The sequence below is a fragment of the Lampetra fluviatilis genome, chromosome 38 (assembly GCF_964198595.1).
Source record: "Lampetra fluviatilis chromosome 38, kcLamFluv1.1, whole genome shotgun sequence".
In the NCBI taxonomy this organism is placed as follows: Eukaryota; Metazoa; Chordata; class Hyperoartia; order Petromyzontiformes; family Petromyzontidae; genus Lampetra; species Lampetra fluviatilis.
In genome coordinates this window covers 7,504,176-7,530,442 of record NC_136312.1, presented here as the reverse complement: position 1 = coordinate 7,530,442, position 26,267 = coordinate 7,504,176, and the positions used below count along the sequence as shown (strand labels likewise).

The following is a 26,267-nucleotide window of genomic DNA, read 5'->3' as shown; positions in this document are numbered from 1 at the left end:
TGTTGATTCTAAATGTAGAGTGAAAAACCGGAGGACCCGTAGAAAAATCCACGTGACCACGGGGAGAACATGCAAACTCCAAATATACAGGTATCAGGGTCGGAATAGTACCTCCGACCTCCTATATACCAGGCGAGGTAGTTAACATCTCGCCAATGATAATAATAACAGGTGGCTAAAACATATGTTGAAAAGCCCAGCATATGAGCCGTGCCGGCACTGTGCTCTAATAATTGTATTATTCTTCTGGGTCACCTGACCTCACCACCCACAGTAACCCTGGAGAATGCATGTGCGCCACATGCTACCACACATATCCATTGGCATATAAACCCACAGATATACGACGAGAGATGTTGTAATTTGATCTCTCGGGATGGATGAGACATTAACTGTCATCGGGCAGCTGTTAAGATTGGATCAGCACTTGAACTGATTATTTCGTTGGCACCATTCATTTTGCTTCCTTTGTGCTGCCTGCGATAACGTCGATGCAGCATTTTAAGTGCTCGCTTTGGTTTGTTTTGGTCTAGGAATGAACTGAGTCAGATAACTGGGAAATTTAATTTAGGTGATTAGGGGTTAATGGTGGAAATGGTGGCGCAGTGGTTTAGCGCGCTGCGCGATTGAACCTGGTGACCCGAGTTCGATTCCCGGCCACGGCAGACATCGGTGGTGGGTGATATCAGAACCGGTGGTGCCATTTTCCCCCTTAGCCAAACCACACTAAGCCAGCGTGGTGAAGTATGACCAAAATACCACCACGATTCATGTAACATTTCCTCCCTACGCATGTGCACGCACACAAGCACACAGATGCACGCACAAACACACACGTGTGCACAGCACAAGCACGTTGCAAGTGCACAAAAGCATACATATGTGACCACATGTGCATGCACATGCGTACACAAAGACAAAGATCTCCCATATAGCTTGAACAGACGGTTGGGACAAAGTGCCGTTAGCCAGCACCTATGAAGGGCGGCACGGCGCACGAGGGGGTGGATGGCCAACACCACGCCAGGCTGCCCTTTGTCTTCCAAGTGGCAATGTTCACACACCACACCAGGTACTCATTTGAGGCTGAGCCGACCCAGGGAAGGCCCAGGATCGGTTCAGATATTGCCACTTATTGGTCTTGAGCGGGGTATCCAACTCAAGTCTTTGGGTTTATAGCACAATGTTTAACCACTATAATGCCTGTCAACATGTACACACAAATACACACAGCCCACGCACTCCGGCCTACCATTCTCGCCGCGCGTAACAACTTTTGGTCGAAATGTGTACTCGCTTTTTTTTCCCCCTCACAACTTTGGCACTTTTTTTTTCCTTACAATATATTCTCGAGACAATATTGACAGGTGGTTTTAATTGTGTGCGCCAAAACACAAGAGCATTGGCACCGTGTGACTTGTTTTGGCTCCGTGTGCCCATGTTTGGGGATGCATTGCAAACCGAGGGCCGATTCACTTTGGATCTGGAAGAGGATTTTTTTTTTTTTGCTGAACAGTGTACGCATGCCGATCCATCGTTTGCCGTCCAAAAAAACAGGATCTTTCCTAAACGTACGCGCAGCGTAATGTCCGCAACGAGAACTAAGCCCAAGCCTCATGTCATTACGCTGCGAACCTTTAGAAATATTCCAACCCTAAAAAACAAAGGATAATTGTCAAAGCTTTTTCGTGAATGTGGGTGTAAATGAGCTTGCGTTGTTGATTTATGAGTCGGGGGGGGGGGAGTGGTAATAGTATGGATTTACAGCAAGGCCGTAATTATAATATATGTTGGGGGAGACACATCCTCCCCAATATTCAAATTTGCTCAAAATGTCCCCCCCAATATATTGCTATAGAAGAGATTTCTGTTTATAGGATTGTGGTTATGGGTGTACTCTATTAATCCTTAATCTCTGCCATTACATACAATGAAACAAGAAAAGGTAAAAAAACTGAGCAATGTCATACAATACACTATTAGACATTGCAAAAAATAAATACAAAGTCCATCCTATGTGTCAGTGATTTTTTAAAATATTTTAGGCAGGAAATAGCAGAAAATTAGTTTTCAAATTTAGATTTTTTTTTCTGCGGAGGGACCCCCACACCCACTGGAAGATTTGGTCCTCCCAATGTTGACTCCGTGGCTACGACCTTGATTTACAGATAGACAAAGGCCGGTCAAGGCGCTAACACTCCGTGCCTTGTTGTGCTGTGTGTCAAGCCGTGTATTATTGAGTCGTATGTTACTGTACTCTTTTACTGTGCTGTGTCAAGCCGTGTGTCACTGTTCTATTATTGAACCGTGTTACTGAGCCGTGTGTCACTGTACTGTGCCGTGAAGGATGTTTGACGTCGGTGGCCAGCGGTCCGAGCGTAAGAAGTGGATCCACTGCTTCGAGGGCGTCACCGCCATCATCTTCTGCGTGGCTCTCAGCGCCTACGACTTGGTCCTGGCAGAGGACGAAGAGATGGTGGGTCCCCCTCCCTCCTCCTCCCCGACAGCACCACACAGAACTGGGCGTCACTTGAGACCGAAATGACAAAGGTGTCCGCGGAGCTGAGTAATAATTGAGCAATTGTAGAGTTTGGAATGCGTTCTTCGTTCACCCTCGGAGGGAATGGTTTGGGCGTGGGAAACCACAGACGAGCGGGGAAGGCGGCCAGAACAGGCGCCAACAATTGGCCAAGCTCTGTGATCCTATATTGGGATGTTTGGCCAACTCCCTTAGTGAGTGTATGTATTTGTCTGGCAGGAAAACTGAGTACTCTGTCTGTGTCACGTGGAACGCGTGTGCTCGCACGCGCAATTAATATCTCAGTCTTAATTTGAATCGGCTCTATTAAGGCAGACAGCGTTCACACGGGACGTGTTTATAACAGTCATTGGGTGGGTGCGGTGTGGAAGGAGTTGCCTTGTATTGGAGTGTGGTGGTGGGTCGCAAGCACTGGAGTTTAGAAAATGAAAAACTTTCTTTACAGCAAACCTACGCAAGCCTAATACATTTTTTTTGTATATTGCCCCATACATTTTTTTAATCTCCCCCATGCCCCTCGCGTGTTTTATATATATAAAAAAAGGAAACGGCCAAAACCCTGTAGCGAAAGAATTAAAAACCGCACCAACAATGAGGCCCGCAAATAAGAACACGCGCCACCTGTAACGCCGGGCGGTGCGTTTACCATCGGGAGTACATCACTCATCGCAAACTGTATAAAAGTAAAATGTAAAACAGATAAAAGACATTGGCGTGTGAGAGAGGATAGTGTGTACTGCTTATTCTCATATTAACATAATCCATTGTAATTGATATGGTTACATTAACCCACCCCCCCCCCCCCTCTGGTCTTTGCACCTGATAGGCTCACAGTGATGACATCACCTTTTACTCTAAGACAGGTAACAGGGAGGCTTCTTTACAATTCTGGCAAATCGCCTGATGAAGCTCGTAGCAGTCACCGGCAAAACGTCGTATTCAAATTGTTAACACACGGGTGTGCTGAAGTAGTCGCTAATTGGCACGTTTTGTTTACAAACCTTTAGAATGAGCTGTGGGTCAGGTGGTGGTGCGTTAACGACACATTTTATATTTACGCGATCTAATCCAAAAAATAACTTTATTATGAATAATATTGGTCGTGAAATGCTGCGTGTTAAACAGTGTGCGTGTCGCTTGCGTGAACGATTCCCTCGTAGAACCGCATGCACGAGAGCATGAAGCTGTTCGACAGCATCTGCAACAACAAGTGGTTCACGGACACCTCCATCATCCTCTTCCTCAACAAGAAGGACCTGTTCAAGGAGAAGATCAAGAACAACCCCATCACCACTTGCTTCCCCGAGTACACGGGTACTGCGCAAGCACCCAAGCCGTCGATCGCGGCCGCTGAGCGAGTGCGACGCTTAGTCTCTTGCCAGGCTCGCCTTTAATCGGCGTCACCATTATATTTTTTTGTCAGCCAGGTCACTCGCGCGTATATTGTGGGTCGAGTCTAGCGAGAGCAAATCGAGGCCATTCACGGAGGCTATTCAACAGGGTAGGTTGGTCGGTCTAATTTTTAGACAAGCCACCCTGCCAATTTCTCACGCAGTAGCGCATCTCTAGCACACCAAGGGTGCACACTCACAATATGTTACATGATGACCCCTTTATCCCGATACTCACACCTAAGCCAACGCGTTCCCGAACACTCACACACCCGTAAATAAAAACACTTTTAGCCTTAGAGATGGCGTTTACCACCCGCTTTGGGCTGCATTCACAAGCAACCCGACTCCAGGTGAAGCTCGACTCCCCGCGCGTCATGGGCCACCACCGGCCTGACACCGTCGCCAGAGCAGAGGAAGTGAGCCAGGCGTCTGCTGGCTCCTTCCCACCATTGGGTGGCTCCTCTCCCCTCCCCCCCCTGCCGAATGTCCTTGCCCGTCACTGCTCCCCATCCCCACTGAAATTCACACAGGGACTGTCAACGCAGATCCTGGCGCACCACGAAAAATGTATTTATTTTAATATCAACGCTCTAACCGCACAGCCCATAGTCCTGCCGAGCTGCTACTTACAGGCTCAAGCTTGGCTGTTCCTATTCTTAGGTTGTTTCGGTAAAGTCATTTTTTTATCTAACCCCCTCCATCTCTCTGCCCCCGCCCCCTCTGCCTATTTAAGGCCACTCAACAGAGACGATCTCCCTCTCTGTACCTGTGTTACTCTCTATGTATCTTGGTGATATCTGTCTGCTTATATGTCTGTCTATAGTTTTTCTGGTTAGAATTTTTTGTTGCTATTGCATTTATACCTGATGATGATTGCTTGTGTTGCAATCGAAACGTCGTGATTTTTATTTTTATTTTATTTTACTTTTATTAATTTTAATTTTAATTTTTTACCTACGTGACTTTACCGAAACAACCTAAGAATATGAATCCTTGCAGTCACGAAAGCTTCAAATCTAGACTTGGCTGTTCCCTTGGACCGCTCTTCTCCACTGCTGGATAACGCTCCAGAGCAGGGATGCTTATGGCTCGAGCCTTCCTATATTCACCCTCCACCTCTATTGTGTGATGGGGGGGGTCATATTTATAGGAAGCTGGCTGGGTTGGACTCGCTCAATTGTGATTGACACCTTGAGGGATTTGGTCTTTCACCTGTTCCAAACACAATAGCCCAGCTTGCTGCGCACCTTCATCATTTTCAATTACTCCGTGCACATGCTTCTATCTTTCCTCCCTGCCTCACGGAACATTCTTTTCCCCAACCCCCTTTCCCTGTACAGGCGGACCACACACCCTATTGTATTTTCCCTCGGGATTTATTTGTACCATGTGACAGCGAGCGAGCGCACGGTGCCCAAGGGCCCCAAAGAGCCGGGCGGCTGGCACCGCACAGCGCTGTTGTGAAGGTGTCATTGTTTTAAGGGTTGATGATGCGCTCATTTAACCCATTCCGATGACATACGCATACGTCATCAGTTTTTTTATGACGTACACGTATGAAAATTAAAATAAAGAGGTGAGCAGTGGGAGGGGAGAAGCATACATATATATGTGTAAACGCATACATAAAGAGGATGCCAACAGCAAAACATGAACATTCTTGCAAGCTGTGTGTGTCCAGATCACATCGCCACTGTTACACGCTCTGCACATAGCCCTGTGGTAGCTACCAGTTAAATAGAGCTGTGCTTATATTGATTACAAAAATTGTTTAGTTTTATATATCCTCTTCGTTCATGCTAATCTCAAAATCGGTGAGGAACCACGGGCAAAGCTGGAAGGCAGCAGCCCGGCAATGAGCCGGCATTACCAACTGTTGCCCAAGCTCTCCGATCCTCTACATTCCAAGATGTTTTCAACCAATTAATGAGTGTTTACATGTTGATGGCATTTAAGTCAATTTAGGTAACAGAAGGATGAGGTGGCATTTGTATACTGGTTTCATCAGTTCAGTGTACCCCTCATTGTCAGCTGCGGCTGCTATACGTGCCGGAGGCTCCTTGCCTCTTGAGTGAGAGTGAATTTGGAGCAGGCAACGCCCACTGTGCACACGTTCCTGCTATTGCTAATATCAATCAACATCACTTACGACATCAATGTCATCCACATTACTCCATACACATGATCGACTCCGCCAGTATCACAACGTCAGTATCATGCACACCAACAATAACAGCAGACGCCATTGGCCACTAAGTGGCGGTGATGTCACCACGGCGCTTGTGCCAGGCCAGGTGTGCACTGCAAAGCCACGTTAAGTGTCGAAGGCTTGCCTGACAGATCACGGGACAGACCCAGGTGCCATGGGTTGACTGAGTGAGATGACTTGCATATGCACCAACTGTGCTCCCTACTGTGCCAACTTGCTGCATTTTATCTTCACGGCACTCCGCTCGTTGTTGTGAGCGTTTCTCCTCCACCCTCCGTTGTTGTTGGACGGCGACTGCCTCCAACTGCCCAACAGCATCCTTCATGAGCCTCCTCCACAGAGGCTAATCTTGATGCTGCATGACCAACACCGCCACCAACACCACCACCAACACCGATTTCAGTTACATTGTCATTATTATTGCCAACATAATCATCACCGACATGAAGAGCCCTGGTGGTTGTGACTGCTTTCTATTGCCTGGTAACCAACAGCCCAGAGAGTTGTGGTTACGCTGTGGTTAAAAGTCCTTCCTTGGTGGTTGCATTTATTTTTTGGCCGCGAATGGCCATGAAACCTGTGGTTGTGTTTTGGTTGACGATTGTCCTGGTGGTGGTTGTACTTGTGGTTGACGCACAGTCACTTAGAGCTACATTGGTTGTTTGTTGTTGTCGTCCTGGTGGTTCTTGTCTTACAACTGTTGCCGATATCCCTGTTGATTGTGTGTGTGGTTGTGCCTCTGTTGCCGGTAACCCCGATGCTTTGTCACCTCGCCACCGTTACCAATATCCCTGTCCGCTGTGGCCGTGTTTGCGGCGCGCGCATCACTTATTTATTTCCCCCGGCGCCCACCGTTTTGCCGCGCAGGAGGGAACTCGTTCCACGAGACATCCTCCTACATCCAGGCGCAGTTCGAGAACCTGAACCGGCGGAGCGACAGCAAGGAGGTGTACACGCACCTGACGTGCGCTACCGACACGCAGAACGTGCAGTTCGTGTTCGACGCCGTCACCGACGTGATCATCAAGAACAACCTCAAGGACTGTGGCCTCGTGTGATGGTGCTACGGCTATCCCCCCCCCTCCCCCCGGGGCAGGTACGCTGATGATAGCCCCCTCTCCCACCCACAACCCCTCCCCCCTGCCCCCTCCCAGCCATGCCTCTTCCCAGCCACGCTCTCCCTCCGCGTCTCAACAGTCTGTTAAGGCCATATGGCTGATCTTGGTCTTTAAATCTCTCCATTGCTTTGACCCACCTCGTCTCGCCTTTCTCATCTCATTCTACGTCCCCTCCTCTCGTCGTCTTCATTCCCAATCCTCTCTCTGTCTCTCATTCTTCCTGTGCCCAGTCCCCCTTTCGGTCCTTCTCCCTTCTAGAACCCCTCCACTGGAATAATCTTCCCCCGAGCATTGAGCAGCACTGCCCATAGACTCAACACTGCACCGTAGACTCAACATTGCCCATAGACTCAACACTGCACCATAGACTTAGCACTGCCCATTGACTCAGCACTGCTCATAGACTCAACACTGCCCATAGACTCAACACTGTCTATAGACTCAACACTGCCCATAGACTCAACACTGCCCCATAGACTCAACACTGCCCATAGACTCAAAACTGCACCGTAGACTCAACATTGCCCATAGACTCAACACTGCACTGTAGACTCAGCACTGCCCATAGACTCAGCACTGCTCATAGACTCAACACTGCCCATAGACTCAACACTGTCTATAGACTCAACACTGCCCATAGACTTAACACTGCCCCATAGACTCAACACTGCCCATAGACTCAACACTGCACCGTAGACTCAACATTGCCCATAGACTCAACACTGCACCGTAGACTCAGCACTGCCCATAGACTCAGCACTGCTCATAGACTCAACACTGCCCATAGGCTCAACACTGCCCATAGACTCAACACTGTCTATAGACTCAACACTGTCTATAGACTCAACACTGCCCAAAGACTCAGCACGGCTCATAGACTCAACACTGCCCATAGACTCAGCATTCCTCATAGACTCAACACTTCGCATAGACTCAACACTGCCCCTGTACATTAAGGCAGTCCCCCTCCTTAACCTCCTTCCAGTCTTCTTTTAAAGCCTCATCTGTCCTCCATCACCCATTATTTTCCTCTTTATTCCCCTTGCCCCTCCACTCCTTCCCATCCCTCCCCTGCCCTTTCGTGATCCCTCAGCACCCTTCTATTGCTGCCACTCATTCCTCAATCCGTTGAGCACAGCCACTGCCAACGAAATCCTTCCATGTGCCTCGAGTGAAGACACTTTCTTTATAAATGTAAATTAGATTAGCTACTTTGTTATTTATGCAATTGAAATGGGCATGTTTTATTTTGGCCGATGGGAGACAGAACAAGACGTTTGTGATAGGCTATGCCAATGCGACGTCACAAATGATACAAATATCACTCTTTGAAATGGATTGTCAAGATTTGGGTTTGCAACTGGATTCAAGAAAAATTGTCCAGTTCCTCTCATTTTTAAATCCTTTATATTAAGTTCGCTTGCTTGCTTAGGACCGTGCAAATCTTTCGGTCGTTTTTTAACCCACTTCCCGTGATCCAATCGAGCTGACATTTTCCACACAGACTCGTTGTGCGTGACAATTAATGTTCGTGAAAAAAAATGTCAAAAATTTTACACTTTTTAGGACAAAAATATTATATTTAATTACCAATTGCTTAATGGTGCAATGCAATCATCTGACCCATAGGTGGCAGCCATCTCAAGCCAGAGGACGAGAGGACTCTAGCCGCCATGCATATAAAGGATTTATAGTGAGAAACTTTGTTTTTACGGGTTATACTTATTACCATCTCATTTTGTGATATTTCTCGGTTTTATTTTGCTGTCTGGTTTGTAAAATGCTGTTGGCCCCATTTCGTCAAAATATAACATCAGCATAAAATATTTATGGCATTTCCAAAAATTATAATCATCTCTTCTCTCGTGCACACACTAATCACCGTACAGGTCACATGGTCATAATCAATGTGAATCGGTTACTCCGTGTAACTCTACACGCCTGTTCACTGTAATCAACGAACCTCGTTGACTCACTGTCCAGAATCCCAAGCAGAGCCGATTTCATAAGTCTCTTGAGAGGCACTTAACCAGTCACGATTATTATTATTATTCCGCCAGAAAGAAACACCGCGGGGAAGTGTTGAGAGATCTGTCCAATTTTGGCTGGCGGTTTCAGCAGCAGCAGCAGCAGCGGCGGCAAGTTGTGGCTCGTCAGGATGTGGTGGTGCGGTCTGAGGCCAGGCCAACGTGAATGCTGAGCGCAGGTGTCAAGTATTTGGGAATTGTGAAAGCAGGTACAGTTTGGTTTAACACGTAGTAGGCTTTCACGGCCAGTGTTCTCCATAATAGAGGTTTTTTTTGGGTTAGATCGCGTAAATATAAACGTCGTTAAACCCGCCACAACTCGACACAGCCAATTAGTAAGGTTTGTCATGTAAACACAAACATGCCAATTGGTTACGAGATAAGCACACCAGTGTGTTGGAGAGTAAGCCCACAACATTTACAATTCGAGTACGACGTTTCGCCGGTAATTACAACCAGCACCATCAGGCGACAGCCAGAATTGGGGAGATATCCTTCTGTCTTAAGAGCTTGGAAAAGTGCAAGACATGGCAAGATTATTTTTTAGAAGGTAAATAATCGAAAAGACAAATTAAGCACGGGCACGTAAGTACAACCTACTTTGTTTCGTCAAACCCTATGTATTTATTAACATTGTACATTTTTTTTACTTTTGAGAACCAAGGGATGCGAGGCTGCAGTAAAGGTTAAGTACCACTGGTTTAGATAGTGCAAGGCTAGCACATAGGCACTGTGTTTCATGGGCAGAGTCTGCGGTGATTTAATAGTGCAGGACTATGATTCATACGTTTTCTCCCAATTGCTGAGTCATCTCCAGTAGGCGTTCGTAAGCCAGTTGTGGAAATTCAACATTCCTATGGCAGAGGGCCAACCTTTCCCTTGGGGCAACAACTATTGAGCACGAGGAGGTTGCTGGGTGGCACAGAGAGCAGAGCGCTGAGCTCGCAGCCACTGAGGTCATAGTTTAAAATTCAGGCAGCCACCTGTGATCGAACAGTAGTTCACAAGTGTAGCGAGTTTATGGTCTCAGCCAGTTTACCAATGACTGCACGAACGAAATCATTACGATGCATTTGTTTTTGCGCTTAATTTGGCGAAATTCCGGTGCTCCGTATGAAAAATGCCGTGTGATGAACGGTTACCCTGTGTGGCAGAGCGCGCAATCAGTGCTGTCCTCTACTGTGTGGGACAGCGGTCACTTGAAGGGATTTCAGAGGTGTGACATGCGCCCCTGTGGGCCGTTCTCCAACGTGTCGGGTGACATGACACCGATAGCACCCCACGGGACAAAAAAAAAGTCGTCGGAACCACTAAAAGCGGTGTTCTTGTTGTTCGGCAGACATGTAGCGACTCTTTATGCCTCCGGTGATGGACTCGGCAACTTTGGTTGTCATGTGGAGTCACTGCACCACAAACCACAGGTCACGGCCGAGTCGGAGCGGCCGATATAATTACCAGCTCGTGATGTGCATACCGCCCCCATGCAGAGGCCAGTAGCCAAGTGCATAAGACACCTACGTTGATATTCTATTCTATACAATACAATTCACATTCATACAGCGGCATTTTTTTTATTTGCACGTTCACCACAAGTACGCGTGGCTAATGCAGACAGGATTCCTTGACAAAGAGATTCTGTTTGGTGGTTTAACATCTTAACGCCTGGTGTTTATTGCCAGAAAGGGTAAAACCTCTTGTTGTAGCATCTAAATGCCACTGCATCTCCAGGCGCTTCACAGGGGAATTGTTTTTTGCAGTTCAATGCACGTGACAGGAAATGGGGTCCTCAGTCATGACTTGACCAAGGGCAGTAGCAGAGGTGGCAACCGGACGAAGTTGAAGGTCGACGAGAATCCCAGACATCAGGAGCAGAAGCCAGAGAAGTAATGACCTACAGCCCCTCCGATTAGCACGGTTGGCTACGTGCGGTGCGAAAGAAGTTCAACATATATACACACATACCCAGACTTGAACATTTCGGGCCCTCTCGCAGGGCTTGCTGGCTCCCTTTAGGAAGGTTCACTCCCCTTCAGTTGATACAGCGACGGTTTGTTCATCTTACCCCAGTTGCATACACTCCTGCCGTCTCTCTCTCCTCTCTCTCTTATCTCTCTTTTCTCTCTCTCTCCCCCTCTTCTTTTCCCCACTCTCGAGATCAGAGCGAGGAGTCTTTATTTGATAAATCGGTCTTTACCCGTTTCCATGCTTGTTCAACGTACGTGCATACAGACTGTGGGCAGCTTTGTAAAAAGGAGTGGAGACAACGTGCCGGAGAGTAGAGTAAGACGAGAGAGAGGAGGGGTAGGCAGGGGCAAGACCATGAAACGATCCTTTAAACGTTTATTTTTTGTAAACAAAAAAAAATTTCCGTCTATTTTGTGCGGTTGTGTTTACTCCAGTAGCCTTACACGCAAAAAGGAGTCTCGCACATGCAGGTTGAGTCTCGAAGAGGACTTCAGTACAAAGATGACGGCGTAGGGAGCTCAGCGCCACGGTGGCGAGATGTTAACTCCCCTGCCTGGTATGAAAGAGGTCGTGGGTGTGATCCCGACTCAAACCTCTGCTGCAAAGGCCATAGCCATGGAGTCAACATTGGAGGAGACCAAATCTTCCAGGGCGTCTAGGCCCCCCCCCCCCCCCCCAAGAAAAAAAATCTAAATTTGAAAACTAATTTCCTGCCTAAAAAAAAAATCACTAACACATGGGATGGACTTTTTATTAATTTTTTACAATAATGTCTAATAGTGTATTGTATTACATTTCTCTGCTTTTTCTTTTTTACCTTTTCTTGTTTCACTGGATGTAATGGCAGAGATTAGGGATTCATAAAGTACAGCCATAGCCACAATCATATAAACATAAATCTATGCATTTTTATATGAAGACAAGTCCAGATATTGTGGCCAAGGTTTAGCAAATTGTTGTTTTTATTTACATAGCATAGCAATTTTTTTTATATTGATTATAGCAATATATTGGGGGGGACATTTTGAGCATATTTGAATATTGGGGGATGTGTCCCCCCCCCAATAAATATTATAATTACGGCCTTGGTCTGCTGTATATTTGCAGTGTGCATGTCTCTCTCCCTGTGGTGATCACGTGGATTTTGCTTTGGGTCCCTCCGGTTTTTCCCTCCACATTCAGAAACATGCGTTTAGAGTATTTGGCTGCTATACATTTCCACGTGGTAAGCCACTTCGTTGAGTTATCATCTGTGGCCAGCTGGCTTCTGAAAACAAGCTATAAAGCTGGGTGGGTTTTACCTGTTAAAACAAAATAATGTTGCACAGAAACACATGAGTGTGTGCACGAGATTAAACGGGCTGTAGGCGCGACACGGCAGTCATTACATTTCTCTGCTTGGTACCGCTCCACCCTAAGGGTTGTAGATCACACCGTCCGCAGGTGCGCATTTGCGTGCCGTCATCCCCCTTTCTGGGAGTTGAGTCTCGTCGTGTCTCGTCGTGTCTCTTGGCAGGGCGCGGAGCGTGGGTGCCGACGCTCAACCGCACACGACGGAGACGATGACGCCGATCGCAAACGCACACGTGTCACATCGTCGCCCCGCCAACGTTCCTGTCGCCTTCTGCCGCTGGACTCATCGCTCATGCTGTGGTTGGATTCCCAGGGAGTCGTGGCTTCCCGTCCCCCACCCCCCCCCCCCCCCCCCGATGGAAATGAAGTTGAAGATGCAACTCGAAATAAGATATTGCTCTCTCGTCTTGTGGATACTCAACCCAGGCTGTGGGTTCCAAGAGTGGCGTCAGGGTGATGTCGCGGGAGTGCCACATCGCCGCCCTTTACCGTGATCGTGAATCCTTTGTTTCCCTCCCTGCTCATTAACGAAGCTTCGAAGTTGTGTCGCGCAGCTTCGGGCACACGCAATCACGCGAGCGTCTGCTGCAACAGCCGCTTGTTCGTTGGGCAAAAGCAAATACGAGCAGAACTCCTCCATTATGTGCCTCCACACGTGAATAAAATAATAAGCAGGCTCATCTGACTATTGGCTCTCTCGACCAAACATCATCAAGCATTATTCGCTTAAACAGGCAAACTGCACCGGCCTCGATCTTCTTGGTCTCATCAGCAGAGTCAGGCTTGTTGAACATATGCTGACGGATTACCAGATTTCCATTGGAAAATGAGCATTCCATATAAAATATGGGACCCCCCCCCCACATATTTCAATGCAAAAAGAAATGCAGTGCACTGCAAAGATGGTAGAGGCACCGATTTCATTTCTGCTTTGCATTTGTTTCTGCCCGTAATGTTTCCATAGCAAAGCATGATGAGGTGGCTTTCTTTGGGTGGCGTGTTCTTTCCGTGAGGCTATTTCTAACTGGTGTGTGTGTGTGGCGTGGAATTGTAATCGCATGAGTGTGGCCCGGGCGGGCGGGCAGGCGGGCGGGCGTCCCCCCCCTCCCATCGTTCACGCTCTGGGGTCCACCCATTGAAGTGGCTCAAGCTGGCGCTGAGAGAGGCTCGCGAGAGAAATTACAAGTGACAAATTGCGCATGCACACACAAGGCGCCAGACTTCGGGCCACGCAACGTGTGGGTACAACCTAGAAAACGCATCGCAGAGCCGTACAGCGACACAGAATTGGCTATGCCTCTCCCAGTTGTCGGCACCGATCTGCCCTTGGCCTCGTAGAGATATCGCCTCTTGATTGCATTTTACGCGCCCCCGGCACAGTCGGCACGGGTAATTGTAGAATGCGTGCTGCTGCTGCTGCTCTTGGCGATGTTCTCACGGTGAGAGATTCATCACAAGCCCCCCCCGCCCCAACCCCACCCCCCTTCGCAAATTATGGGGGACGGGAATTTCTGAAACCGCAGCCGTACCGGCGAAAGCGGGACTGCGGTTCGGTGACCCTAACGGAATAAGACGGAAACCTGACGCACGCGGCGTTGCGCCGCTTATCTCGCTGCACCATGCTGCCAACCCGGTGACCCGAGTTCCATTCCCGCACACGACCGGTAGCAGTGGCGAATGTTTGCACCAGTCCTGGGTGTGTGTCCCCCCCCCCCCCCCCCGAGGTCAATTCGGCCTCGTATACTCTCTGTATGTTGAATTTTTTCACACCGTACGTGGCCAAGCGTGCGAATTGGTTGCCAGGGGAATTACAACAAGTTAAACACCAGAGGCAGTTTCGAAAAGAAAAGAGTACCTGGTGTGGTGTGTATAATATTAGCACTGGGGAGACAAAGGCGACCGGGCGTGGTGTTGGCCACCCACCCCCTCGTGTGCTGGGGCCAGCCTTCATAGGTGCTCGCTAACAGCACTTGCCCCAACAGTCTGTTAAAGGCTACACTGGGATAAAACATAAAAATACCACCCCCTCCTCCCCTCTCTGCTCATGAGATGAGGCCAGAGCCCAATGGGTATTGTTTTAGACTGGTGTCCTGGATTCATAACCCACTCTGGAGTTTTTTTGTAATGTAACGTTTAAATCTCATGATTCTAACAAGTACAAAATAATTGATTGGTATTTGGTAACATAGTTGTAACACTTATTAAATAAATAACCAAATGTGTATTTTTTGACGTGCCAATATCGCCCTCAATAAAGTCTGCATCAGTGCACGTTAGCGGTGCTGGTGGGGTGGGGGGGGGTTACAGAGCAACAGGGATGAGAAAATAAACTCGTCACGACCTCGGCGTTGAACATCGACTGAGAGCAGAGTAAATTGTAACGAATGGCATGGTAAATTAAAAGTAAAGCGAGACTGCTTTTACTTAACAATTTTATTTTGTGGGAAGGCAAGTCTTAAAAGGTGTGTCTTGCACAGACCACGGAATTTATAGACACATCAGTAATGACTGAATAACGTCGTGAACATTGCAGTCTGCGTCAGTGTTTATGTTCAACGACAAGGGATGTACTCGGGAAGCAGTACGGAGGAGGAGGAGGAGATGGGAAGTGTGAGCCCGTGGTCGTTAAAGAGGTCGGATTTTTGGCTGGGTCCGTTGCTTCGGCTGCGGGGAAAAGATGAGACCTGCGGTCACCCCCAGTGTTGAGGTGTCCGAGTCCGGGGCCCCACGTTTAACGAGAGCATTCCTTAAGATTAATGACGTCGATGTCGCCATGGTGGCGAGATGTTAACTACCTCGCCTGGTATGCAGGAGGTTGTGAGTTCGATCCCGACCCTGACTCCTGTATATTTGGAGTTTGCGTGTTCTCCCCGTGGTCGTGTGGATTTTTATCCGGGGTCCTCTGGTTTTTCCCTCCACATTTAGACTCAACATGCGTTTAGAGTCGCTTCTCTAAATTCCACATGATAAGCCACTTCATTCAGCGATCACTTGTCGTCAGGTCGCTTCTGGAAAATAGCTGTATAGCTCAGTGGGCCTTATATGATAAAATAAAAAATAATTGTATTTTTAGTTCAACAGAGGAGGAATTTTAAAACTACACAAACATTCTAGATTTGAAGCTTTCGTGACTGCAAGGATTCATATTCTTAGGTTTTTTAGGTAAAGTCACGTAGCTGCAGCTAATCTGGCTGTGATGGTCCCACCTGATGACGGAGACTTGTGTTGCCTCCGAAACGTCGTGATTTTTATTTTATTTTATTTTCATTAATTTTGATGTTTTACCTACGTGACTTTACCGAAAAAAACCTAAGAAAACTACACAAACACTCTCCTGAAGCCCTCTTTTTGCTATTAGCAGACCTCAACATTGGTATTTAGCTCCCGAAGCATATTGCCATCAGGCACGAGAATATAATTCATTAAAATGCAAGTTACATCTTTAAACATCGGATACCTGGTAAAAAATAATGAAAGCTAGGAGTAGAGCGGAATGGAGTGTGATAAACGCTGGCTAATGAACAGTTGCTAATTTTAAGATGGCAATTATACGATTGCTGCACCATTATTTATTTTTTTGTTTTTTTTTCCCGTAATTTTCCTCCAATCTGATCCCAACTGGGCTATTGGCATCACGAGAGACGAAAAATCCATTCGGATCTCTCGCAGTGCATTTCAGCCCTTCGTGGGGTGGAATGGCCCCGCAAAAGAGGGCATTGCGGTGCAACCTCAGAGATTCCCATCAAGTGACTACTGAACGCACAAATAGAGGGAGGGGGGAAGCATTGTCCCACTCGCTCTGCATACGAGTGAGGATCGTTGAATAACAGTGAAACCGATGTTGTAATTTTAGCTCGGAGCTCGGATTTAGTGGAATTGCTTCACCGTTATTAATGTCACAGCAAATGAAGTTGCATCACATTGCTTTATTTACTCAGTTTGTAGTTGTGTTTTAACTACTGTAACCCTACGTCTTTTTTATTACTCGAGGAGGACCAAATTAGGTAAGTTTTAAGAGAGCAATAGAGTAAATAGGTTTACACTATGAGACCTCCTTTACCAGTGGCAAAATATAGTAATAGGTTTTTACCCTTTCAACTGGTACAAAAACTGACACCTTTATACAAGGCATCATGTTTGCAATAACCACAACACAAGCAGTCAAAACTTCAAGGACAGTGCATATCATTATCATCATCAGAGTTGTTTATTTTTGTTTGCATTTTGACTGCTTGTGTTGGGTTATTGCAAACATGATGCCTTGTATAAGGGTGTCAGTTTTTGTACCAGTTGAAAGGGTAAAACCCTATTACTAGTAAGTAGGTTGTTGACATCTGCATTTTTGGAGTGTTGGGATTTTTTCCGGGTACTTCAGTCTCTTCCGACGCACAAGACAATTGACTAGCCAATCAAAGCAGGGCCCTCTCGAAAGAGTCCTGAGACTCGTTGAGGCTTTGCTTAGAAAATAATGGTTTTTATTAACCCCCACGTAAAAAAATAAAAGCACACTGAAGAGTCATCCGGAGAGCACTTGTCTTCATGAGTTCGTGGTGTCACGATTCGCACACTTGACTCGCAATCCAGAGGTCGCCGGTTCACTTTGAACTCCTGACGCCAAGTCAAAACAATGGGGCAGGTTTCTCAATTCCTACCTCCTGTCCCAACGTCCCCCCATCGTCACCTCTATCCATCCTTTTACACTATAAATGGTAGGACCACAGTTGGTCAATGGGCAGATCGCGAGTGGTGGGTATAAATTGTGGGGTTTTTCCCACCTCCGTGAAGGTGGAAGAGTGGACAAAATATCCTACACGGAGGGCCTCTCTAGCACAGGCCCATCCACCAGCAGTAACGTGAGCCAGCAATTGCAGGGCTACACCTTTACCTTGTAGACCAGGCGTGAGCTCCAGAGTGCTGGTGCTGGTTGCCAAGGCTGGCACTGTTTTCAGCATCAGCGGCTTTTTCCGCGGGATAACAGTGGGTGGCATTGTTTACTCGCGTATCAATTCACTGCTTAGTTTATAGTCGAGTCAAAGCTGCGTGTGACAGATTCAAATCTTGGGGAGAATGCTTAATGAGGCCACGAAGAAAATCTTTTGTCTCTCACCCTTCGTCTTTGAGATGGGAGGGTGGGAGAGAGACATCCCTACCCCGCTGCTGTGAGCACTGTGCGTGCAACGAGCTTCGTGCAGGTTGCTTTACCCGTCGCTGAGACGTGCGTTGTGCGAGTTCGCGCTGAGCGTAATTGAGCCGTCTCGTCCGTGTTGATGTATTAGGCCCTCCCTGTTCAGATTAGTTTTTCTCCGGCTGGTTGCAGACGTTAAACGCCTACAGTGATTTATTACCCTTTCGCGTCCTCGTCGTCATGTATGCATGCATGTACGTTGAACTTCTTTCGCACCGTACGTCGCCAACCGTGCTAATTGGAGGTGCGGGGGAAGGACAACAAACTAAACACAAAAAGCTATTCTAAAGATATGGGTTTTCAATCCAGATTTTAAAGTGTATAGTTCCAGTAGTTTCTAAATGTCGGAAGGAAGAGCGTTCCAGACGGCCGCAGAAGCATATCTGAAAGCGCACGATGCAGTAACCGTCTTTGTTTGATGGCTTGCCAAAATCTGCTGCGAGGATGACCGGAGTTCCCGTGATGGTTTATGCTCTTCCAGCCCTGATTAATTTACTGCTGGATGAAGGCCAACCCCACAAGCCCGCTGCCATCTCTCACGATCGTGCAGTTTTAACAATCCACCCAGCGCCTGCGCATGAGCTAATCTCGTCGTTTCGTCTCCACGGTGGACGTCCCCTGGGACGCGTTCCATTTCCTTGGCTGCCACCTCATCATGATTCTCGACCGTGTTGGCCCGTCATCCCTTCTGCCAAAATGTCTTGCCCCAAGCCCACTCATTCTTAACGTTTTGCGGGTGTAAATGGATAACCCATTCCAAATTGGATAACCGACGATAACCATTTGTTAACTTCGGCGGTGGACGCATTTACCCACCGGTCTCTGCACTGGGCGGTGCACAACGGTGCAGTGATGGCATTATTGGCTGGTTATCAAATAATAATAATACAGTAATAATAATGTCAACCTGTGATGTGCCGCACGACGTTCGCTAAGTCTCATAGAATGAGAGGACGACTCGGGAGGCGCAGGGAAACCACAGACACGCGGGAAGGCGGCCACGCGATGAGCCGGCACAAACGATTGCCAAAGCTCTGCGGTCCTCGATATTTTAAGGCGTTAACGGCTAATTCATGAGCGTTTACATGATGGAGGAAGCCGGAGAGTCCCTGGAGAAAAGCCACGCGTGCGAGGGGGAAACGCTCTATCCCATACAGACGAAAAAGGGGAGTTTCACCTTTTTTTTCAGTGCCGCGTTCTCCTTGCGAGCCAGGGTACGGCACCTCCTCGACGCCCAGGGGAAGGAAGTTTCACAACATTTGCGTGATCCACCAACCCTCGCCTCCACAAGCATGCACAGCCTCCACCGACCGGATAATATTTGTATTTAAATTATATTTCAACTTGCTTCACCAGTTATTGCGGAGTTGATCATTTGTGATTGTACCCCCCGAACTCGAGGAGTCAGTTTCCACCCAACCTGACCCCAAACTCCTCCGTGCTTCCTCTTTGTCGCCATTCCACGTTCATCAACCGTGCCTGTCCACGTGCCAATTATTACAAAAGTGCGTCGGTCTGCGTGTGCCTGCCAATGCAATGGATAAGACAAAAAAAAATCAGTATCTGAAAAAAATCCATCCCTTGTGTGGAATTTTAACTCCAGCAGAGGGTTGGATCTGCCCAATCCGAGCCGTGTCCACGCGCACCTGTAGAGGCAGACTGCATTAGGTTTGAGGCGTGCTGCCGATATGCGTTCTAAAGTGGCTCATTTAACTCTCATCAATTTTGTACACGGTTAACTTAGATTTGTTTTTCTACATTTGTTGCGTGTCTACAATTGCTGTTTATTTTAGGATACTATTACGGTCGTTTATTACGCCAGGGTGAATTTTCAATTAACATTCACATGCTGGTGTTTATTGTTGTTGTATGCGTTTGCTGTGTGGTGCCACAAAGTGTGCTGCAGCTATAACGTAGCAGGTATGATCCCGAGTAACGTATTGTACACTGATTATTTGGTGATGCCGCTACTGCTTGCGTTGGCAGCGGTGCACAAGCACAAGTTGACGATGCAAAACAAACCCAATACATTCATCAATAACACTGTGACCGTAAAAGAAACAAATATAATAGGGGACATTTAATGTATTTGTGTATATGTTTAACTTTTGTCGCACCGTACGTAGCCAATCATGCTAATCGGAGGTGCAGGGGAAAGACACAAATCTAAAAGCATGTGCTGTGTATGTATATTCTTTTAAGGCCATGGTGTTATTGACAAATGCGTGAAGATGTTTTTTTTGCGCGAGTCGTATACTGCGCAGGAAGCTTGGGGCAACGTTCCGATTTCATCGTTTGCATATCGGCCACGTGGACGTATCCCTCATCGGCGCCTTGCCAGTTAGAGCACTGTAAGGCTCTGCACAGGTTGCGTGTGTTTGGACGCGCCAGTGATGTAGACTGAGATGGTGGGTTATGATGCTGCTGCTGCTTGCATTTTTTATGTTTCTTAACAGTTTTAAGGCGATATTAAATAGACGAGGGAATGTGCAAGAGTTTGTTTTGTCGTTACCATAAAGTTAAGCAATACTTATTCAAGAGGTACTGTTGTAAAAGCTTGACGTAACATACTCCTTGGAAGTTGGTGTACATTTTTAGTATTATTGCTGTGTTTGATTGACTTGTTTCCCAGTGAGCTAATTGCAGTGCCAGTGGTGCATTTCTGCTCATTTGTATATGTGACATGCTTTGAGACTCCTCGTTACAAAATACTTTCAAACGCAATGCTGAGAATACATTGCTGCAAGAATGAAGATGATCTTGCAGACGGCTATAGCAGTCACTTCAAGCATATATATTCCTTTGAATAATTACTTCACTCGAAGTTTACATTTTTTAAACCTTTTAAAGTAACAACTCTATAAGCATGTCTTAAATGTTTCATCGGCGTAGTGTTTCTGCACTTTTGCTCCATTTGCATTCCCTATATTTTGGGGGCTTTTTCTTCTTCTTCTTCTTCTTTCATCTTTGCATTTTGCCAGGTTCAGGGAGTCGTGTCAATCGGGTCTCGCCTGATTACATGTTTTTTTTTAGTTACTGAGACCAAACCCACTCCGCGGGCTTTATTACAAGTCCAATTCCACAATGATGTCTGCACGGAGTCTCAAACCCATGGTGGTCGTATTTTGCCAGATGCTGCCATAAGCCTTTATTTATTTATTTAGGCTCCCCCACTGCATTATGATTTGTTGCTGAAAATATCATCGAGTCGGGGGCATCTTCCATTTACATCCCTGAGCCCTTGGTGCAAACTCCCCTCTCCTGTGGCACGGACGAGTCTAACCGTAGGACAACTCCTGTTGACTTCCCCACAAAGTGGTACCTATTCTCTCGACCCCGAGGGGGGGGGGTGGGGGGTGATGGGCCGAGTCAACCCCCCCCCCCCCCCATAAAAAAACAGGATTTGAACCTCGCTCTACCGCCGGAGCCACCCGGCGCTGCTTTAACTGTGCCCGAGTGCGAGTGTCCGGCAAGTCGTGTCCACGAAACCGTTCGTCGTTCGTGGGGCTGTGTTTTTTCTCCCTCCGCTGATTCCCCCGTCGCGTCGTCCACGGTGCGGCCCCGCGTCATCGCCGTCGTGCCGTCGTGCCGCCGCCGCCACCTCGGTGGAGTTATATTTTTACACCCGTTTTTTTTTCTTTTGATGTGGCTCAATTTTTTTATTGGAACGGTAAACTAGTGTTTTGAGGTCCACGCTGGCCCGTCTCCGCTGACCCTCTCTCTCTGTGTGTGTGTGTGAACCCAGTGTGACCCGAAGCTGTGTGACTCACCGTGCCTTTGGTGTTTAGATGTCACCCAAACGACAAACGGCACTGACGCATAGTTACCGCTGTCGGCAATGCCCGCGTGTGTGTGGTTAGCGCGGAATTTGGTCGTGCAAGCGGTTAGTGCGCCGTGCTACGAACCCGGCGATCCGTGTTTTGATACTCGCTCACGGTCCAACAGCGGTGACCATTATCTGCATCGGTCCTGGGTCCTAGCCTAAGTCGACTCAGCCTTAAATGAATACCTGGTGCGGTGTGTAAACATCAGCCCTGGAAAGACAAAAGGCAGCCTACCGTTGGGCTTTCAGGAATACTGTGCCAGGCGTGTGAAGATACAGCTATCGTGCTGTGACGGTTCCACCTGAAGACGGAAGCTTGTGTTGCATCCGAAACGTCGTGATTTTTATTTTATTTTACTTTTATTAATTTTAATTTTTTACCTACGTGATTTTACCGAAAAAACCTAAGAATGTGCGAAGACCAGTCCTGGGAACACAAAGATGATCGAGTCCAGCGTTGGCCACACCACCTCGTGTGCTGTGCTGGCTTTGAGGCGCTTGCTAACAGCACTTCCCCCCAATCGTCTGTAAGGCTACACAGGGGATCAATTGTTTTGTGTTTGTGGGTCTAAACTCAAGCTGTAAAGTGAGAATTGCAAGGTTTGTTTGTGACCATTAATTGGATTTGTTCAAATGTTTGCATAAATGACACTCACATTTATACATTTTTTGAGGAATTCCAAAGTCTGGCAAAATCTCTTGGGTTTTCCCCCCGTAATATTTATAAGTGTATTTGAAAAGGCATAAATCTGCATTATGAACTTAGACTGATCCCCTTTTCAAGGCTGCCTCAAGGATATTAAAACCATAAACAATCTTATATTTAAATCCCTAGCAAGATCTTGAATCTTTGCCGAGTTTCCTTAAGGAAAGAAACGGAAATATTCGACATCATAAAAAAAATTCCGTGCACTCTACATGAATCAAATACAGAAGATGCATCATCTCGGTGCAGCCACCAGTTCGTTGTGATCAGACCACGGTCACTCGACTGCTGGATGAAGGCCTCTCCAGGCTGCCACCCACCCACCTCTCAGTCTTGCCACTGGTTGCACAGCCACAACCAGTGGCAGGCCAGGGGTTCCTGGAGGCCTGGGGCAAAATCCCACGGAGTCCAGCTCCCACAGGCCTGGTGTGGGTTGACTGCCCTCTTTGTGCGAGGCCGATTTACCCCCAAGCCCCCTCCCCCGGGGCCTCACAACAGAGGGCAGGCTCCTGGGCCACAGCTGAGGATGGTGCAACAGGCTCATTCGCCGGAACTTCCTGCGCCAAGTGGAACTGGTGAAGCCACGTTCATTGGTAGATTGCACGTAATTACCACACGCAGATGAGTGTGTAGAAATTACACACCGCACCTCCCCCCCCCCCCCATCTTGCCTCGTCAATTGTCTGATTTGAGCCGTGCACAAACCCGACTGCGAGGTGAATAGATCATTCTGATGAGCAATAGTGCCTAATTTCAGCCGGAACGCTGCAGCAGTAATTATTTTGTCACACTTCATTAATTTATTATTATTTTTTTCTCATAGGAACGTAAGGTACAGCAATAAAAAAAAATGGACGGGCGTGCTTTGTTCCCTAATGGTAGTGTGTTAGCTGATAATCCTTACTCCAAGCCAGGCTCAGCAGTATTCCTGAAAATTGTGAAGAGAGCAATTTAAATCCCTGGTAATGGCTCACAAAATGTGTTCTGATTATAATAATCAAATCCACCTCCTTATCACGATCACCTGCACCATTCATCTTGAACGAAGGAACAAAATGTACAAGAGTCGGGATGACCAGAAAAACAAACATAGCTCTTGCACCTACCTCACTTAGGGTTGCTGTTCCATCGAGCTGCCCAACACGAGTTTGAATCGACAACAATAACAATGCATAACAACTTACATATGAACCTTATGGCGGGACCCCGGGGTCCCATAAGCCCCCGGCTCTCGCATAAACTGCGTTGCGACGTCATTTTATGTCTGTTGAAGGCGAACGACGCGGCAACCTATTCCTCTCGACGAGCTCTACACGATGCGCTAATCAAAGTGCCAAAGTTTTGTTTCTTCTGCGCATTCGTCCTCGCTGCTGCGCTTGGACGACACGACAACCGAACGATCCGCGCCAGGTGGGTCACGGCGTTTATGTGCGTGGTGGGACGGAGTCGCCAAAATAAATTAACTAATTACGATTTTGATTTCATTTATACTGCACGGGTTTTTGTTTACCCTCGGGCGGTGTTCTTTGTTGCAAAGTCCGCGGGCCACTGGCGGCCCCTTGGTGGCCTGTAGTGCCCCCCCCCCACCCCCGACAACACAAATTGTGAAAACACCCTACCCATCATCATCAGCGTGCTGCTGTCAAACCCCCAATGGTTTCAAATGTGTGGCGGCCCTTACACACTGATGATGTCTTATCGGCGAAAGTGCCCCCTCTGAAAAGGAGTGAACGACACTATCCAGTAGGTGAAGATGCCCGAGGTCACGCTGGCGGGACGGCTCGCTTGGGAACGCCTGGGAATTACTCAGGAAGAACTAGAGTCGGTATATTGTAGTGTAGAGTGTAGTTTTTAGTGTAGCGTATAGTAATGTATAGTAGTGTAGTGTACAGTGTAGTAGTGTGTAGTAGTGTATTGTGTAGTAGTGTATTATAGTAACGTATAGTAGTGTATAGTAATGTATTGTATAGTAGTGTTGTGTATTGTAGTGTAGTGGAACGTGTAGTAGTGTATAGTAGTGTATAGTGGAGTGTATAGTGTATTATAGTAATGTATAGTGTATAGTAATGTATTGTATCGTAGTGTAGTATATAGTAGTGTATAGTGTAGTGTAGTGGTGTATAGTAATGTATAGTGTAGTAGTGTATGGTATTGTAGTGTATAGTAGTGTTTCGTGTAGTGTATAGTAATGTATAGGGTAGTAGTGTATGGTATTGAAGTGTATTATAGTGTATAGTAGTGTATAGTGTAGTGTAGTAGTGTATAGTGTAGTAGTGTATGGTATTGTAGTGTATAATAGTGTATAGTGTAGTGTAGTAGTGTATAGTAATGTATAGTGTAGTAGTGTATGGTAGTATAGTGTAATATAGTGTAGTGTACAGGGGCGGTTTCTTCATTAGACGATTGGGCGACGCACCACCAATGTCATTCAACCACAGAGTCACGCTAGCCGTCACTGTGCCTCTGGATATAGTCCAATCAGCGTCATGTCACGTTCTGTGGAGTACCGCCTCTTTTTGGGCGATTTCCCTCCAGCTGAGAATCGCCCCGAGTGTTCCCATAGACTTACATTCAAATATGTTTTTTTTCGAACGGGGGCGCTGCAATGCATTCTCTATGGCTTCCGGGAGGGCTCGCCCTAACGTGCTTACGTCATCATACGTGCTTACGTCATTATACGTAAGCACGTTTCATCCAACAATATAATTTGTCGCCACCTAGTGGAATCTTTAATAAAAGAAACTTGAGTGGTTTGTTTTAATAGTGAGTATAGAAACAAACAAGATGTATTGTAAGAGTCACTTTATTTTTCATTAATATTAAAGAAGTGAAGTTGCCTTTACATGCTTAAGCTGTTAATTTATCCATTGCATGGGTGGACCTTATCCTTATCAATCATCCAGCCATTTGCCCCCCCTGAGAGATTTTGCAGGAGCCGCCACTGGTAGTGTGGTAGTGTATAGTAGGGTATAGTAGTGTATAGTGTAGTGTATAGTGTAGTGTATAGCAGTGTAGTGTATAGTTGTGTGTAGTGTATAGTGTAGTGTATAGTGTAGTGTATAGTGTAGTTTATAGTGTATAGTAATGTAGTGCTGGAGTCTGTCACCAGGGAAAGGGAGGTCTGGGACCGTCACTACTCAACACGCTGCCGCCGCGACCCCCACCAGGACAAGCGGACTGAGAAACGAACGAACTAACTATCTCCAGGGATGCTCCTGATGGTAGCTGTACCCGTGCGACATGCCGTGAACAACAGAGCGCCAACCTACAAGGAGTTCATTAGTCTGTCTGCATGGGGGGGGAGGGGGGAAATTGGGTTTTTTTCCGATTAAGCATAGTAATTTGCGAGTAATGGTTCAGACCATGACGTCGGCACACACACACAGCCCACTTGAAAGTGAATTTCCTTAGCGCCTTAATGAGGGCACTGGCACGTGACTGGTGTGCTTATTTATAGAGAGTGCTTATTAAAGTCATTATGAAGTTGTTGATTTCATTCTTTAACTGCTTCCTCACGCCACTGCTTGCAGGAGGGCTTCGCGTAGAGGGAGCACTGTTAGAGCCCATCTCAGGGGGTATGTTGCCCCAACCTTTCATGCTTGACCAGACGTTTTGGAAGAGGTAAGAGTCTCGTCAAGGAATATTAACCATCACGCGAACTCTGGTCTTCCTCGCAGAAGCTTTTAGCTAGCCCACGAACAAAGAAGGTCACTATCGCGCGCTTTCAGATGTGTTACTGCGGCCGTCTGGAACGCTCTTCGTCCTGATATTAGGAAGCCAGTGGAGCTATGCACGTTTAAATCTAGATTGAAAAGTATTTCTATAAAACTGCTTTTTTTTAGCCCACCGATGAGCTTGGTCGGCTATTTATGGTGCTAAAGTAGTTCTATATACATGCATACACGTTACCCACACTTCACTGCACCACACATGCATAGATTCATCTAC

The 26,267-nt window shown here is 47.1% G+C and overlaps 1 protein-coding gene across 1 annotated transcript in view; it reads left to right on the top strand.

Annotated features, from left to right (window-relative positions):
• LOC144945600 (guanine nucleotide-binding protein G(i) subunit alpha-2-like) overlaps positions 1-21,173 on the top strand; it is a 45,715-nt gene extending 24,542 nt beyond the window's left edge. The window contains exons 7-10 of the mRNA XM_078874098.1: positions 2,347-2,476; positions 3,700-3,853; positions 7,010-7,238; positions 12,769-21,173. Coding sequence (XP_078730224.1) covers positions 2,347-2,476; positions 3,700-3,853; positions 7,010-7,200 — 475 coding nt within the window. The 3' untranslated portion in view covers positions 7,201-7,238; positions 12,769-21,173. The remainder of the gene's footprint in view (positions 1-2,346; positions 2,477-3,699; positions 3,854-7,009; positions 7,239-12,768) is intronic.
• The last annotated feature ends 5,094 nt before the right edge of the window (positions 21,174-26,267 follow it).